Source organism: Physeter macrocephalus, chromosome 11 (genome assembly GCF_002837175.3).
Source record: "Physeter macrocephalus isolate SW-GA chromosome 11, ASM283717v5, whole genome shotgun sequence".
Taxonomy (NCBI): Eukaryota; Metazoa; Chordata; class Mammalia; order Artiodactyla; family Physeteridae; genus Physeter; species Physeter macrocephalus.
Window position 1 is genome coordinate 35379787 of NC_041224.1, and position 18315 is coordinate 35398101.

Below are 18315 nucleotides of genomic sequence, written 5' to 3' on the forward strand. Positions count from 1 at the left end.
CTGTGCTATGCGGCTGCTTCCCACTAGCTGGCTGTTTTACATTTGGTAGTGTATATATGTCCATGCCACTCTCTCACTTCGTCCCAGCTCACCCTTTCCCCTCCCTGTGTCCTCAAGTCTATTCTCTATGTCTGCATCTTTATTCCTGTCCTGCCCCTAGGTTCTTCAGTACTTTGATTTTTTTTTTTAGATTCCATGTGTATGAGTTAGCATACGGTATTTGTTTTTCTCTTTCTGACTTACTTCACTCTGTATGACAGTGTCTAGGTCCATCTACCTCACTACAAATAACTCAATTTCGTTTCTTTTTATGGCTGAGTAATATTCCATTGTATATATGTGCCACATCTTCTTTATCCAGTCATCTGTTGATGGACACTTAGGTTGCTTCCATTGGACTTAGATTCTTGAATTGTATCAGTAGAAGCAGGAGTCGGGAGGACTAGACAAGCTTTGAGAAGTCGCCTCCACTCTCACAGCCTCTTAAAGGATCATCCCCAGTGAGATGCCCATGTGGTCCCCACCCCCCCGCCAGGGAGCCCCTGGCAGCAGGGTGAGTCCCACATGGAGCCCTCCCCCACTCACTGCCCAGTGTCATGCTTTCAGAGCGTCATGAACATGATGCACGTGATCAGCATCCCGTACTCGCTGATGAAGGTGAACCCACTGTCCTGGATTCAGAAGGTCTGCCAGTACAAAGGTGCGTTGCAGAGGCTTCCCCTTTAATGTCACGCCATCCTCCGGCACAGGCGGTGACTCACTTCCCCCCTGCTTCTCCTTCAGCAAAAGTGGCCTGTGTCAAATCCAGGGACATGCACTGGGCATTGGTGGCACACAGGGATCAGAGAGACATCAACCTCTCCTCTCTCCGGATGCTGATAGTGGCCGACGGCGCAAATCCCTGTAAGTGAAGGCACCAGGCAGTCAGGAGGGGGCCTCATTCTCCAGGTTCCATTCTCTGGGGTTTGATTTTTCCCTTTTCTAGTCTTTACCTTAGTGAAGAAGTGGTCTTAAGATAATAGCCAAATAGTATTACTCAGCGTAGCCTACGGCCACCAGGGCCTGAAGGTCCACACACAGCCCTGGGGTTGAGTCCTAGCCCTTCCATTTCCTGATTCTGAAGAGAACATAACTTACTTGTTAAAATTCTTCTCCTTTTTTTAGCTGCAATATGGTACCCAGTCATCAGATTTTATGAGGATTAAATGAAGCAATCCCTATGTACAGTTCCTTGGGATATAATAAACGCTCAAGAAATATTAACTATTATTATTTTACGGTCCATAGTAGTTTTATTGATCAGGAAATTTGATTTGTCATTTTTAATGGAATTTTATTATCAAATCCTGTAGCAGAAATTAACTAGGTAAAATAAATTAGCAGTTCCACAGAATACTGTTAATATACCTTGAGAAATATTTCAGTCAGTTGAAACAAAAACCCAGCTAGCTTGTTTTTTATGAGAAGAGTATATAAGCAAGAAGCAAAGTGAATGAATGAAGTGAACTGAATGAACAATGTATGTTTCTGACCACATTTGTAAACTCTGCAGCATATATATTTGTAAATTAAAGCAGTATATACTTTCTTAAAGAACATCTGATATGCAAAAGTGGACTTGCAAACAGGTGATTTTGTATTAGTTTTATAAATGATTCTTCCATTTACAAAATAACTCCATAAATTGTGGGCTGTTTAATACACAATTGATTTTGCCCATAACTCTTCAGAGGAATATGTCTTACAGGAAGCAAGGTAAACTTGTATTAGGAGCTAGTTTAGCTGATAGGTTCCTATTAATTATACCTTGATCTCATCACTCCTATTAATATAGAGAAATGTTTTCTTCATTTAGTTGGGTTTTGATTTACTCATTTCTTGGAACATGCATGTTGAAAATGGTAGAACATGTCTCAGAAAAGTTATTAAAGTTCTTCAGTCAGCAAAAAGGTTTTAAGTATAGAAGTTGCATTTTTTAAATTCTTGAGTTCTGTGTTTGAGAATAATATTATCTTTCATTGTAACACGAGTGGTAAGTTATATATTAAATGAAGTATTCTTCCATGCTGCCTAACTCCACATGTGCCTAAATCCTAACTTCAAAAGCATTTTATATTATGGGATACTTTTAATTGTTCACATTGCTTCGCCGGTCTGATTATCATCCCCCCTTTCCCTTTAGGGTCTATTTCTTCCTGTGACGCGTTTCTCAACGTCTTCCAAAGTAAAGGTCTACGCCAGGAGGTCATCTGTCCTTGCGCCAGCTCACCAGAGGCTCTCACTGTGGCCATCAGGAGGTACTGCTGTGTTAACTCAAGTGGGCAGCCTGGGGAGGGGTCTCATTCAGCAGCTAACAGAGACCCGGAGCCATCGCAGTTCATCTTAGTGTGAGAGTAAAAACAGGACCCAGATTTTCCAGACGAGGTTTTATTCTTGTGTATTCTACAATGGATTATCTTAAATAGTCTAGATTCGTTAGTTAGAAACTCACTTTTCACTCTGGAGGTTCGCTGTAATTCCCGAGTGAGTGGAAGTCTGTCCACAGGCACGTTGAGCAGTGAACTTTGTCCTGGCAGGTTACGCACATTTACATTTGCTTGTATTAGGCTCAGGTTTAACTTGAGGGTAGAACAGAGTAAATGTTGGATGAAACGAAATTTTTGTGGCCACCCCTGTGCCCTTGGACATGCGGGTTTTATGTCATCTTCATTTTCTGCAATACTGCACATACTGCACTTTAAAAACTGGTTTTCTGAGCTTTTGAGCAGCTCAGCAGCACATCAGAGGGCTCTGGGGCCTGGAATCTCCCGCTGTGTGGGGCTGGGCTTCTGGGGCTCTTGCTAAGGCCAGCAAGCACAGTGAGTGCCCTTGGTCCTAGGTCACTCCTGCATCACTGCCTGCTTCAGAGCCATTGGGGCCTGTCAGGGACAGGCCGTGGTTACGGCTCATAAGAGCTCACCCTGCCCAGGGTGAGAAGGGCCAGAGCGGCCTGTGTGACCGTCAGCAGCTCCCAGTTATCCACACTAACCTGAGAAAGGAGGGTTTGCATCACCCAGACTTTTGCAGCCTATACATGACTAATTCCCCAACATCTTTGGGTTCTGTCTCTAAGTATGTTTTATTTCGTGTCAGTGTCAGCACACAACAGTGTGCTCTGTTGTAGCAGTGGATGACAGAGCTTTCGGTGCACAAAGTGCATGAGTTCTGCTCTTTTTACTGAAAGGTTGGGATTCGCAAAAATATTCATGAAAAGATTGCCCTTAAAAGAGACACCTTCTGATGCTTTTAGGAGTTTGTTAATGTGAAATTAACCAGACCACCTAACAGGTTGAGAAAGTGAAAATCTTTAAAGTATCAGAATGAACTTTTTAAAAATAAATAAATAAATTTATTTATTTATTTATTTATTTTTGGCTGCGTTGGGTCTTCATTGTTGTGCGTAGACTTTCTCTAGTTGCGGCGAGCAGGGGCTACTCTTCGGTGCAGCGCGTGGGCTTCTCATTGCGGTGGCTTCTTTTGTTGCGAAGCATGGGCTCTAGGCGCAAGGGCTTCGGTAGTTGTGGCACGTGGGCTTGGTAGTTGTGGCACACAGGCTCAGTAATTTTGGCTCACGGGCTCTAGAGCGCAGGCTCAGTAGTTGTGGTGCACGGACTTAGTTGCTCCGTGGCATTTGGGATCTTCCTGGACCAGGGCCCAAACCTGTGTCCCCTGCATTGGCAGGTGGATTCTTAACCACTGCGCCACCAGGCAAGTCCCCAGAAGCAACTTTTAATTTTGAGTGAACCAGAAATTAAAAGTCTGTAACATAATTTAAATTGATGAGGAAATATGGCACCATTAACCAGAATCCAGTCTTCATTTTTTAAAGGATGGCATTGTCGTCCCCAAAAGAGAAGGTTTGCAACAAATAATCTTCTGACATTTATGTCCAACCTTGGAGTACCAAACACATCAGGATTGCAGTAGCAAATTTGCCATCACGTTGTCCTGCAGAAATCAGTATTCAAGTATGTGTCTAATTTGACTCTAAGGGGACTCAGCCTCCGGAAGCATGTTGGGTCCAGCAGTCCCAGTTTGAGCCCCGCCTGCTGGTGGCTGGCCACGCGATCCTGGGCACATTCCTTCTCTCCAGGGCCTCGGTTTCCTCCACCAAGAAACAAGGGGCTTGGACTCAGTAATCTCTCAATTTCCTTCTACCTGTAAATTTTTAAGATTCCACAGTTCTGTGAAATAGTACCATTGCCACAGATGATTCACGGAATGAATGATTCATTCATGTAGACTTATTTTGATCAAATGATTTGCTCATTTGCTTTTCCTAAAAGTGTATTCTCTATGCCTTTAAGATATGTTGTATAGATTATGCCGGTGTTGATTGGCAGAGGGTGAAGGTTTGAGCAAAGGAGTTTTTTTTTTTTGAAGATGACATGAAAAAAATGGTATTTAATTTGTTCAAATTCAGATTTTTGTTGTTTGATTTACATTCTTATAAGGTACATAAGAACATACTCAATAGAGCTGACCATAACCTGCTACTCCATAGAGCTGTAGTTCCCAGCCAAGGCAATTTAGAAGTGCTGGCAAGACCTCATTTTAACACAGCCTCCTGACTGACGTCTGAGAATGTCATTAGAATGAAATGCCACTTATTTACATTTAAAAGTAGGACTTGAGAATTGGCATTTCTTACAACTTTAGACAAAAAAAGAAAAAATGATGTTTATAGGCTCTGCCTCACATCTGACTCTTACTCTAGCTGATATAAGTGCAGTCCACGCTGTTAACAGTCTATACAGAAAGCTTTCAAACTTGCAAAAACTATCTTCATATGGGAGTAACCATTTATAACATTGTATCAGTTATATTTTCCTAATAAGTTTTTTAACCTTTAAGTTATTTTTTAGGGACAAGGATACTCATAGGGAGGACAAGTGAAGAAAAAGTAGGCTTCTTAGTTTCAAACGGTGGACAAGTGAATTATTCTTCTTACAGAAAAAAAAAAAGATCTTTTAAACCTTCTTCATGATCTTCCAGTTGTGGCTGCTGTTATTCAGTTTGTCAGGTTATGTGCCATTATCAAGAAGCCAATACTGTAGTGCTGGCAAGACCTCATTTTAACACAGCCTCCTGACTGACGTCTGAGAATGTCATTAGAATGAAATGCCACTTATTTACATTTAAAAGTAGGACTTGAGAATTGGCATTTCTTACAACTTTAGACAAAAAAAGAAAAAATGATGTTTATAGGCTCTGCCTCACATCTGACTCTTACTCTAGCTGATATAAGTGCAGTCCACGCTGTTAACAGTCTATACAGAAAGCTTTCAAACTTGCAAAAACTATCTTCATATGGGAGTAACCATTTATAACATTGTATCAGTTATATTTTCCTAATAAGTTTTTTAACCTTTAAGTTATTTTTTAGGGACAAGGATACTCATAGGGAGGACAAGTGAAGAAAAAGTAGGCTTCTTAGTTTCAAACGGTGGACAAGTGAATTATTCTTCTTACAGAAAAAAAAAAAGATCTTTTAAACCTTCTTCATGATCTTCCAGTTGTGGCTGCTGTTATTCAGTTTGTCAGGTTATGTGCCATTATCAAGAAGCCAATACTGTTAGCTCATCAGCATCAAATAAGCTAATAAATAGTTTGAGATCTCCATTAGTTTACAGAATGTTGTCCCTGCCCCTCAGTAATAAATGATGTGCATGAATTGAACGAGACTCAACATCAGGTCTTATTTTCTTCAAATAAATTTTCTTCTTTAAGAGGACTTTATCTGTGGGCCAAAGTAATGAATGGAATTTTTATTGTCTAGTGGTAAAGCTCTTATTTTCAGAGAAAAAGTAAGATGCATATACTGCACTTACATGTAGTCAACCTAGAGCTTTAGTGCTAGAAGGATGTTCATCTGGTTTCATTTTACACATGAAGAAAAAGAGGTGCTTTTCTAGTTTAATAAATAGTTCCAAACAGACAAAATATAGACAATAGGAGATTCAGAGCTTTGGCAGTTTGTGGTTTATATAAGCAGGGTATTGACACGTTTCAGTAGAAAGCCCTCCAGAAAGCAAGGTAAACCTGAGGTCTTCAGCCTATTCTCAGACCAGCACATGTGCCTCTGCTATGTGGATCAGCAGGCAGGAGGAAGCAAAGGATTTTTCATTGTTTTCTCTAAACATGTTTAAAAATCTTTTATAAAAATCTTTCTTTAAAAAGATTAAAAGTTTATTAGCAAAACTAGGCAAATTAGCCAGGAAATAAACCCATGCACCTTTGGTCAGTTAATCTATGACAAAGGAGGCAAGAATATACAATGGAGAAAAGACAGTCTCTTCAATAAGTGGTGCTGGGAAAACTGGACAGCTACATGTAAAAGAATGAATTTAGAACATTCTCTAACACCATATACAAAAATAAACTCAAAATGGATTAAAGACCTAAATGTAAGACCAGCTACTGTAAAACTCCTAGAGGAAAACATGGGCAGAACATTCTTTGATATAAATCGCAGCAATATCTTTTTGGATCCGTCTCCTAGAGTAGTGTAAATAAAAACAAAAATAAGCAAATGGGACCTAATTAAACTTAAAAGCTTTGGCACAGCAAAGGAAGCCATAAACAAGACAAAAAGACAACCTACTGACTGGGAGAAAATATTTGCAAATGATGTAACCGACAAGGGATTAATTTCCAAAATAAACAAACAGCTCATACAGCTCAATATCAAAAAAATGAACAACCCAATCAAAAAATGGGCAGAAGACCTAAATAGACACTTCTCCAAAGAAGGCATACGATGGCCAACAGGCACGTGAAAAGATGCTCAACATCGCTAATTATTAGAAGAATGCAAACCAAAACTACAATGAAGTATCACCTCGTACTGGTCAGAATGGCCATCATCAAAAAGTCTACAAATAATAAATGCTGGAGAGGGTGTGGAGAAAAGGGAACCCTCCTACACTGTTGGTGGGAATGTAAATTGGTGCAGCCACTCTGGAGAACAGTATGGAGGTTCCTTAAGAAACTAAAAGTAGAATTAATCCCACTCCTGGACATATATCTGGAAAAGACAAAAACTCTAACTTGAAAAGATTCATGCACCCCATTGTTCATTGCAGCACTATTTATAATAACCAAGACATGAAAGCAACCTAAGTGTCCATTGACAGATGAATGGATAAAGAAGATGTGGTATATATATATATATATATACACACACACACACACACACACAGTGGAATACTACTCGGCCATAAAAAAGAATGAAGTAATGCCATTTGCAGCAAGATGGATGGACCTAGAGATTATCATACTAAGTGAAGTAAGTCAGAGAAAGACAAATATCATATGATATCTCTTATATGTGGAATCTTTAAAAATGATAAAAATGAACTTATTTACAAAACAGAAACAGGCTCACAGACATAGAAAACAAACTTACAGTTACCAAAGGGGAAGGTGGTGGGGGAGAGATAAATCAGGATTTGGGGATTAACAGATATGCACTACTATACGTGAAATAAACAGCAAAACCTACTGTATAGCACAGGGAACTATATTCAGTATCTTGTAATAACCTAAAATGGAAAAGAATCTGAAAAAGAATAGGGTGTGTGTGTGTGTGTGTGTGTGTGTGTGTGTGTGTGTGTGTGTGTGTGTGTTTATATCTCTGAATCACTTTGCTGTACACTGGAAACTAACACAATATTGTAAATCAACTATACTTCAATTAAAAAAAAGAAAAAAATCCAGATTTCTAAAGCAGAGACATTGAGTTGTGATCACTCACTTCGTAAAAAGGATTATTCCTTTTGGGGAGACATACCAGCATTCTTTCCAACTTTGTTTCTTTTTAATTTGAAAGTCCAGCTGGCTTTATTAAGCAATTCATGAATTGGGCTGCATCCCATCTAGCAAGTGGCAAGACGCTCCTAGGGGTTGTACAAAATGGAAGGTTTCTGTAGGCAGGAGGTGGGTAGGGTAAGAAGGTATTAGCAAAAGAAAAAGAATTGTTTCAGTGTGGTATGTTTCATTCCTTTCTCCTTATTCTCCTGTCTGTCACAGGTTTTTGGTTTGTGGTTGCCATGAGGTTCATATATTTCAACCTGTGTATATATGCGTCTGTTTTAAGTTGATGGTCAAACTTAAGTTTGAGCACATTCTAAAAGCACTCCATTTTTACTCCCCCCCATTTTGTTTTTGATGTCATATTTTACATTTTTTTAATTTTGTGTGTTGCTTAACTTTATTGTGGTTAGAGATGATTTTACTACTTTTGTCTTTGAATCTTCCTACTAGCTTCACAGGTGGTTGATCCATTACCTTTACTGTATGTTTGCCTTTACCAATGAGATGTTTCCTTTCATAATTTTTTGTTTCTAGTTATGGCCTAGAAACCATAAACCATTTCTGGTAAGAACAGTTTAGTGGTGATGAACTCCTATAACTTTGCTTGTCTGTAAAATTCTTCTCTCTCCTTCAAGTCTGAATGAGAGCTTTGTGGGTACAGTCTTCTTGGTTCTGAGTGTTTCCTTTTAGCACTCTGAATATATCTTGCCAGACCCCTGGGCTGCAGAGTTTCTGCTGACAAGTCAGCTGATAGTCTGTATCAGTTCCCATGCATGTAAATAGTTGCTTTACTCTTTCTGATTTTAAGATTCTCTCTTTATCTTTAACCTTTGCCATTTCAATTATAATGTGTCTTGGTGTGAGTCTCTTTGAATTCATCTTGACACCCTCTGTGCTTCCTGGACTAGGATGTCTGTTTCCTTTCCCAAATTAGGGAATTTCTCATCCATTATTTCTTCAGCTAGGTTTTTTGTCTCTTCTCCTTCTGGGACCCCATAGTGTGAATGTTCATGCACTTGATGTTGTCCCAGAGGCCCCTTAAACCATCTTCATGTTTTTTCTTTCTTTTTACTTTTTGCTGTTCCTATCGGATGATTTCTGCTACCCACTTTTCCAGATGACTGATCCATTCCACATCCTCTGATCTGCTTTTGGGTCCCTCTAGTGTTGTTTTGATTTCTGTTATTTTTCAATTCTGTTTGGTTCTTTTTATTTTTTATTTTTTATTTTATTTATTTATTTATTTATTTATTTATTTATTTTTGCGTTATGCGGGCCTCTCACTGTTGTGGCCTCTCCCGTTGCGGAGCACAGGCTCCGGACGCGCAGGCTCAGCAGCCATGGCTCACGGGCCCAGCCGCTCCGCGGCATGTGGGATCTTCCCGGACCGGGGCACGAACCCGTTTCCCCTGCATCGGCAGGCGGATTCTCAACCACTGCGCCACCAGGGAAGCCCTGGTTCTTTTTATATTTTCTGTGTCCTTATCGAAATTCCCACTGAGTTCTTCCATTCTTCTCCTGAGTTCAGTGAGCATCTTCATGACCATTAGTTTGAGCTCTGTCTGGTAAATTGCTTATCTCTGCTTCATGTAGTTCTTTTTCTGAGGTTTTGTCTTGTTCTTTTGTGGCTTTGGCCAAGTGATGTCGTGTCCTAGAGGTGCCCTGTGATTCTGGAGAGCCGGCGCCTGCAGGCGGCACACATCTGCCTGGAGTGCCTCAGGAAGTGGTACTTCACTTGGTTGCAGTAAAATGAACAGAGCATCACTGATGACTGGCCCAAAACAGCCGGCGAATTCCCACATGCAGAGATTCTCACGGTGGTTAATACTCCAGTGTGCTACCTGCCAACCCATTTTGGTTTTTGATGTGACTTGAAATGACAAACTTCATGCTCACCATATCCAATAGGAGAGAGTTCCTAGGGGCAGAGTTCAGGGTACATTTCAAGACGGGCAAGTGCTTGCCAAGTGTTCACCGTGGTGTTGTTTACCTTGAGTTTGTCCAGAACTGTGTACATTTGAAAGAGTGCTTTTCAGTCTTCTCATCTTGATTTTCACAACCACCTTATCTGATAGAAAAGGCAGATTGTAGACTTACTTTCTAATGGACCAGTTAGCCTCTGAGACACTCTGTTTCTTCACCTGTAAACGAGGCCGTGGATATCTGTGCCTCCTACCTCTGTCTGACACACCAGGCCCTGGTGCCCACACCCATGTCTGCTTCAGGCTGTGTGTAACCACTGTCCCTCTTGCTGCTCCCACCAGCCGCTCCCTCAAGGCTTCACATCTGTTCACTGTCCATGAGAAGTTCAGGTTAGACCAGGGGCATGCAAAGACCGAGGGCTGGTCTTCATCTCTTGGATCTTGGCCACTGTTTGTGGACTCAGTTCTCCTTTCACGTGGGAAGAAGAGTGGGGGACAGAGTGGTCACGATTTTTAGTTTAAGCATCCACCCCCGTGATCATCCTCTCTTACTTACCATTCAGTGGAGCCATGTGTAAACATACCCCACACCTCCCGCTGGCCTCCAGCCTTCTTGTTCTCACATCCCATCCCATTCACCAGGGAACATCCAAGCCCAGCTGTTTCTCCTGCCTCCTCACCGGGGTTCCCAGCCTTCTGCCTGCTCTCCTTCCTGACCAGAACCTGCAGGAGCCACAAGGCCATGCAGTCTGGCCACACCCCGTCTTGGCCCCTTCTCCCACTGCCCCATCCTCCCTCCCCGCAACCAGACCTCCTGGTCTCAGCTGCCCTCTCTACCTGGTGTGCCCCCAGGGTAGCGTGACCAGAGCTCTGTCTTTGCTCACTTCGGCGGGGCCTGCCTTGACCACCACCCCCTAGAGTGAACGCGCCCCTCCCACGCTTGTGCGACTCATTGTGATGCCCTCTCTCAGCATTTGCCACTTTCTCATGCGCTGTGTGATTTACTGGGGTATTATTGTTTATTCTCTGTCTCTGTCTGGTTAATAGTTGGTGCTTAGTATATATTTTGTTAATAGATGAATGAAAGAAAAATTAAAAATATGTAAAGTGAGAAGTAAAAGTCCCTTGCCAGACACTTACGATGACCCTTCGTAATTTACCAGCAGCAAGTGCTGTGAAGAGTTGAGCCTTTTCCCGCGTGTCTGTGTACAGGCCGTGCACACCCACCTAAGCAGGAAAATGCTACCTTGCAGTTTTACCTGCGAGTAGTCATGTGGGGTTTTGTTTGTTTTCATTTTACTTGATGATCTAGGTGCAGCTAACAGCCTAGAGTTACGGTATCATAATCTGGTCTCCTGAGAAAACAGCACCAGCAGAAAGCTGTGTTCTCACCCTCCACGGCCCCCATGAGGCTGGTCATGAGAAAGGCTGAGACGAGGGAGGAAGGCAGGGAGGGGGGAAAAGGAGTGGGAGAAAGAAGGAGGAAGTCGGGGGGAGAGGAGGAGGGAGAGAGATAGGGAGAAGGCGTGGACACAGGTGGGGTCTGGGGCAGCAGTCTGAGGCTGTCAGGGTGATGTTCTAACGGCAGGGAAGGAAGGGGCTTCATCCGTTCCACAGGAGCAAGCTCTGGACCCCAGAGTTTGTGCAGGAAACTTGCTTCTGCCCAGGCTCCCCGGAGCCATGTGTGGGCTTTATGCGCTGCATGCACAGCCGTGGAGAGTCAGGAGTTGAGTAGAACACAGACATAAATAAACATAGGAGGACATGGGTTCTGCCACCTCACTTTCTGCACTGAGCACACACGGTAAAATTGCCCCCGGCCCGCGTGCACAGCTCTCAGGCTCCAGTCATCTGGCTTCCACAGCCCCTCCCCAGAGCCGCCTGCCCTGGTTGGCTGGGTGTCTTCTCAGACCACCAGTTTTGTGATTGGCGTCTCTCAGGTTCCTGAGTAAACTGAAGGACAGGGGTGAAAGGTGAAAAAAAGGTACAATTTTAGTCTTCTAGGTAGAAATAGGAATAATGGTGTGATCAAAATTTAAATAGCCCCCTGGTCGCTTCTTATTTAATGTTCCGTTCCCTCGCCTTGATCATATTTCTCAGTCTCACCGAGATGGTTGTCATCTTTTTTTATCTCGTTATTATGCACGTGCTGCATGTTGGAGCTACTGAGTGCTGTTTGTGCAGAACATGGCCTCTGCACCCGGCTGTCGCTCTCAGGCTCTGCCTGGAGGTGAAGCGGGTGACAAGGGCTCTGTTTCAGGGGTGAATAGCTTTAGGAGAGAAACACACGCTAGACTCCTGTTTAGAACCTGTTTCTTTCGTTGTCCTTGTTTCTTACGTGCTTACATCATTTTCAAGCAAACTTGATGAAAACACTCACACTTACATTTTTGTGAACGTCCTCCTCTGCGGGCTGTTCTCTGTGACCTGTGAACAGAGGGTAAGTTCCCAGTTCCTGGTGTTCATAGACACGACTGTGTCCACAGAAAGGTTGGAAAAAGTCTTGCTTTTGGAAAATGAGCCTGTGTTTACACTCATTTTGTAATACTTTGTGCTTATTTTCTTCCTAAAACTTGAAGTGAACTTTCCACACATAAGAGGTCAGAGGCCAGGTTATTAAGTAAAAATAGCTTTGATCCATTCTATTCAAGCCGTTTTGACTGGGGGTCCAGGAGGCCTAGTCATTGCTCCTGTGGATTTTGGTGTGAGGACAAAATGGACGTTTTCTTAAATGTTATAAAGTCAGCATGGGAAGCATTGCAGTCCTCACTTTGTCTACTACTCAAAGGATGATCTTTAAAGGAAAAAGGAAAAAAAACAAATGAGTAGTTGGCTGCCACGTCACCCTATTCTGTGGCTGATCCCTTCACTCCAATGGGATTGGGGGCTGATGTTTTCCTTTGCGCTATCATCTGAGCATTTGTGTCCTGTGCTTGAATAACCTTCCCAGGACAGCTTGTTCTGCCCTGCGTTGAAGAAGAGATTGAACTTGCGGTAAGGAGCTGGAAGCAGATGATTGCCTGCTTGGCTTTTATCCACTTAAGTAGAAAATGGCACTCAGTTGTTGCCTATGGTCCTCAGTGAAGAAAAATTGCAGATGCATCTCCACTGCTCAGATTTACAGGGCCTTGGCCCTTCTGAACACGTATAACTCTGTGATTCTCTTCTTTTATAATGTTTGTAAATCTGCAAGCTGAGTTGTTACAAGAGAGCTGCATAGGCAGTCGGTGGGTTTGGGTGGAAGCCCGGAATGCCGTGCAGGGCCAGCCTTCTCGAGCTGGTCTGAGCTGGTGCTGCCAGAGTGGACGCCGGGCCTGGTGGGTTGGTGCCCGTGGCCATGGCCATTAAGTATCTTGATGTCACTCTTCTTGGAGACAACGGAACACCTCTCACCTACATGAAAGGGAATGTGGAAGGCTCTGGGGTGCACAGAGATCATGGTCATCTTAGGCCTCCCGCTTGAAAACAGGCGGGACGTGCAGGCACCCTGGAGAGCTGGCAACAGGAGCCCAGCCAAGGTCTGGGCCCCCAGGTGTGCTGCCCAGGCTGTGTCTGACACCAAGACTCGCCCTGTCAGCGTTCCCCTCAGGAAGGATGCTCCCCAGGAGGAAACAAAGGTCAGCCCAGGAAATGAGTGGGGTTTATGCAGGATGTTTGAGTCAGAGAACTTGATGGAACAAGGACAGGAGACGTGCCTGTCTTCACATGTGTCCGTCTTGGTGAGTGTCCGTTGCCCTGCATGTCTGAGTGCACGTGTGTCTATTTTCATGCATATGTCTTCTTGTGTGCCTGAATTTACGTGTGTTTGTCTTCCTGTGTGCCCTTGTTTACGCGTATCTAAAGTGTCCACCTGCACACGTGTCTACCGGGTGATGACAAGAAGCCACGCTACTCTGTGAAGTCTGCCCTGGCTTCCTGTGGGAGCCTTATTTTTACCCAGGTATTTAATCCGCTTCCATCTTTTTAAAATTGTCATCGTCCAGGTAAATGTTTTGTATTTTCTTTTTCTCTGAAGATTAGTTGTAGAATAAAAACTATTGGAGAAATATGGATTCGTGATGCCTAAACTCATCAGTAGAATTACAAAACTGGGGGGTTTCTCCTTGGTCACTGTCTGATTATGTCTCTGTCTCTAGAATATAGATGATAGAGTCCATTTTTTAAAATCTACATTGTGATAATGTTGATTGAACTAAAAAAAAAACTTTATGTAGCCCTTTGAACTGCAAGGTATTATTTCAATACCTTGACACTTTGGTGATAAAAAGGTAATAATTATATAACACAGTAATTAAAACAGTAATTCCAAAGAATGGTGAAGATACCCCCTTGCCACCATAAATATTTTCCACTTTGAAAACATCTAACACAGAAGTTAGAAAGCTGGGCAAAAACCACAGGCAAAGACACCAAACATGGGACTGTACTCGGCATATAGCACCCATCTGACGCTGAAATTTGACGGTTTCTGACAGGGGCAAACAAACCAGTGATCCAGAGTGAAAAAACAGTTAACACAGCCTATGAATTGAAGTGGGGTTTTCAAGAATGTTTTTGACTGCCCAAAAAAGTCAGAGTTTGGAGATCCATAATCTTATTTTTAAAACACAAGAAGATAAAAATATGTCGTTTGTCATTTTATCTAAAAATTTAGATAAAATTTTAAAACTTCTCTAACACAAAATAGTTTGGAGATGATAATCATCTAAATTAAAATGACTTAATGAAGTAGCAGTAAAGAGCAGAGTAACAGTGTTATCTTGTCCTGACCACGTGTGTTTGAGTCTGTTCTGCTGTGTTTGGTGTTGGACTGCGTTGCGCACAGAAGTTTGCTTTGGTGGAGACCGAGATGCACAGAGTGGACTCTGGGAAGCAGCCTCCTGGACTTGCAGGCTGTTTCCTGGCTGGTTCTGACTGATTGCCCTCTGACGTGGAAAAGTAGCCAGGACAAATGGAAAACACAGCTTGTAAACAATTTGTATGGTGTGATCCCTTTTCTGGCTGGGAGACAATTAAGCCTCTCTAAATAATATATTTAGCAGGAAAAAAAATCTGATAACTGCATACTTACTGGGTAGGTGAGGATGTGATATAGGGAAAATGTTCCTTTCTATGTTATATAGCTCTTAAAATGGGTTGATTTTTTTTTTAATGCTTTCATCAGAGAAAAGAGAGAACATTACATTAAAATAACTCATAACTTGGGGAGTACTGTGTTTCAACCTTGTATCTTTGTTGTCCTGCCTGTCCGAGGGCCTGGAGGATGGCGGTGGCACTAAAGAGGTGTAGTTACCCGGTTGAATCCTGGCAGCGGAAGTACTCGTAACCCTTGTTGCTGACTTGACCCCACTTACTTGGCATCAATGCACATTTGAGTTTGGCCAGCTGTTTGCAAACTGCTGATGTGTTCATTGCATGTATAGGAGCTCTTTCTTCAGGCGTTGGCAGAAGTATGGTCAGCTCAAGGCACATCGAGCGTGTTACAGAGGCTGGAAATGGCATGGCAAGTGGACAGTGGGTACAAACTGCCCGAATGAAGGCCATCCCCGTCAGCTCGTTCTTCGTGAGGCCGAGCGCTGAGATGACTCCCCTCTTCCTTGGCTTCAGCTTGGTCTTTTCCCCTTTCGCCGCCACGGCAGTGTCGGCCGTTCCTAGCTGAGTGCTTTCTCAGAGTGTGAAGACCAGTTCTGCGTAGTCCTGAGATTGCCGGGACGATTCCTCCTGTAATTCATGTTCTCTGTGAGACACAAGCACACCGTTCACCTTGGAATTGAACCTGAAAGTTGACACATGGGTCTGTGGCTGTCTTGGCCATTATTTAATCTACTGTTTTTGATCATGAAAGTGGATGTTCTGAAATTCCTAGGAATTTTGCTTGTTGGGATTGGTTTTTCCTCCCTCACCTAGTTTATCTCCTCGGACTTTTTATTTCCTAGGAAGGTGTTAATGGAGAAAAAGATCATCTGACTTGGTTAATAATCCTGGAAATGCAAATTGAAACAACAATGAGGAATGCATTTTACTCACCATATTGGGAACAGTTATAAGGTTGGTGATAAGTGTCGGCACGAGTGTGTGGAAACGGGTAAGGCTGAGGGCAGCTTAGCACCGAGGTGGAAGGCACGGGTGTTCTGAAGCCATTCTGAGCATGCTGCCTGGCCAGCCCCACCACTGTTGCCTTGGTGATGCCCTTCCTGCCTGTGAGTGGGGGACAGTTGTGTCTGTCCCACAGGGTCGCTGTAAAGAGATTAGTTAACACTCGTAACACTCGTAAACGTCCACGGTGCAATAGACATGTCTAGTGAGTGAAAAAGTAATGATACTCATCCACTCTTAGTGGGATTGCAAAATGACCTAGTCTTTTGGGAGGGTGTTAGGCTTTATTAAAATTTTAAATGTATATGCTCTTTAATTCCTCCATCCCCTTTCTAGGTATGTATCTTACAGAAATATTTCCAAATGCATACAAATTAAATGAAATAAAATAAACATATATTACTGAACACCATCTAATAATTAAAACAAGTCAATTCATTGATGTGTCCAGTATGCATACTATATATGTTCATATGCACACACTCCTGTAGGAAGATCTGCAAGGTATTTGGTGACAAAAGCAAGTTGCAGAAGAATGTGCATGTTGCGGTTCTGCTTCTCTGTGGATGTAAATACATTTGTGTATGCACGTATTTTATAGGTAAATGGGTATTAAAGAGTCTGGAACTTCATATTTAGTGTGGGTAGTGGCTGCCTACGGGAGGGAGTGGGTCTGGAGGGGCTGGAGGATAAGCAGGGTCTTTCACCTTTTGCTGTGTGTTCTTGTGCAGTGCTTGCTTTGTCCATCCGAAGGGTGTGCTCACATGTTACTCATATCGCTGTTTTAAAAGTTCACGAAAAGAAAACTTCCAGTGAACTAAAAAGTGCTTGGTCTTCTAGGCCAGAGGCAGGGTAAGTGTTGGGAAAGGAGACAGGATGGTTGGGCAGGGGCTCTGCTGTGGGTCTGAATCCCCCCAAGCCCCACCACTCACACAAGCAACTAAGTTAGCATTTCTGTGCCTTGGTTTTCTAATCTGTGAAATGGGAGAATAGTAGTGCCTATGCAGGTTTGTGGTAGTGAGTAAGTCGGTGTGTAAAGGGCTCAGGACTGTTCCGACACATGAAGCACCAACTGAGCACAGCTCCCCCATCAGGAGGGAGGGGCTGTCGGCAAGCAGGTCCTGAAGAGAGGTTGGGGGACAGAACTGGGAATGCAGTTGTCTGAGTGAGCGGGGCAACAAGGCTGAGTACTGTGCCTTAGGAATTCAGGTGCTTCTGTTCTGCCTTCTTGCATGTGTTTTGTAAATCTGCCAAGGGAGAACCCAGGTGTCTGAGTGTCTCTGACTAGCAGGGGACTCTAATAAATATAAATACACAGCGTAGGTTACAGTAATGCCAGATCAGTGCCATCGGTTTACATTTTAGATGAGTAAACTCAGTCTTCCATAACTACCATTTTACAGACGTAATTGAAAATTTCCAGTAGCAAATGGAGTTCATGATTTTAATGTATTTAAATATTGATTCTTACTGTTATTAAACGTAGGAAAGTTGATCTCATAACTAAGACAAACTGTACACTCTTGGGTCATAAAGGAACTTCTCCCTCCGGCTTCTCGTGTGCGGTACTTGCTGGTCACCACAGATGAGTTCTTCAGTCTTCCCATACTTGGGATATGTCTGGGCTGATCCAGCATTTTGCTTTCATGTGGCTTTTTAAAATGAAAACAGGTGCACTTTTTTTTTTTAACATCTTTATTGGAGTATAATTGCTTTACAGTGGTGTGTTAGTTTCTGCTGTATAACAAAGTGAATCAGCTATATATATAGATATATCCCCATATCTCCTCCCTCTTGTGTCTCCCTCCCACCCTCCCTATCCCACCTATCTAGGTGGTCACAAAGCACCGAGCTGATCTCCCTGTGCTATGTGGCTGCTTCCCAAAAGCTATTTTACATTTGGTAGTGTATATATGTCCATGCCGCTCTCTCACTTCGTCCCAGCTTGCCCGTCCCCCTCCCCATGTCCTCAAGTCCATTCTCTACGTCTGCATCTTTATTCCTGTCCTCCTAGGTTCTTCAGAACCTTTTTTTTTTTTTTTTAGATTCCATATATATGTTTTAGCCTATGGTATTTGTTTTTCTCTTTCTGACTTACTTCACTCTGTATGACAGTCTCTGAATTGTGGTTTTCTCAGGGTATATGCCCAGTAGTGGGATTGCTGGGTCATATGGTAGTTTTTTTGTTTGTTTGTTTGTTTTGGTTTGGTTTGGGGTTTTTTTTGCAGTATGTGGGCCTCTAACTGTTGTGGCCTCTCCCTTTGCGGAGCACAGGTTCCAGATGCGCAGGCTCAGCGGCCATGGTTCATGGGCCCAGCTGCTCCGTGGCATGTGGGATCTTCCCAGACCGGGGCACGAACCCGTGTCCCCTGCATCGGCCGGTGAACTCTCAACCACTGCACCACCAGGGAAGCCCCTGGTAGTTTTATTTTTAGTTATTTAA

The 18315-nt window shown here is 43.0% G+C and overlaps 1 protein-coding gene across 4 annotated transcripts in view; it reads left to right on the forward strand.

The window, feature by feature from the left end:
* Positions 1-18315, forward strand: part of DIP2C (disco interacting protein 2 homolog C) — a 340053-nt gene that overhangs the window by 271093 nt on the left and 50645 nt on the right. For all 4 annotated transcript variants that reach the window (XM_028494871.2, XM_028494872.2, XM_055087862.1 and 1 more), the window contains 3 exons: positions 607-700; positions 784-903; positions 2183-2297. In XM_028494871.2, coding sequence (XP_028350672.1) covers positions 607-700; positions 784-903; positions 2183-2297 — 329 coding nt within the window. The remainder of the gene's footprint in view (positions 1-606; positions 701-783; positions 904-2182; positions 2298-18315) is intronic.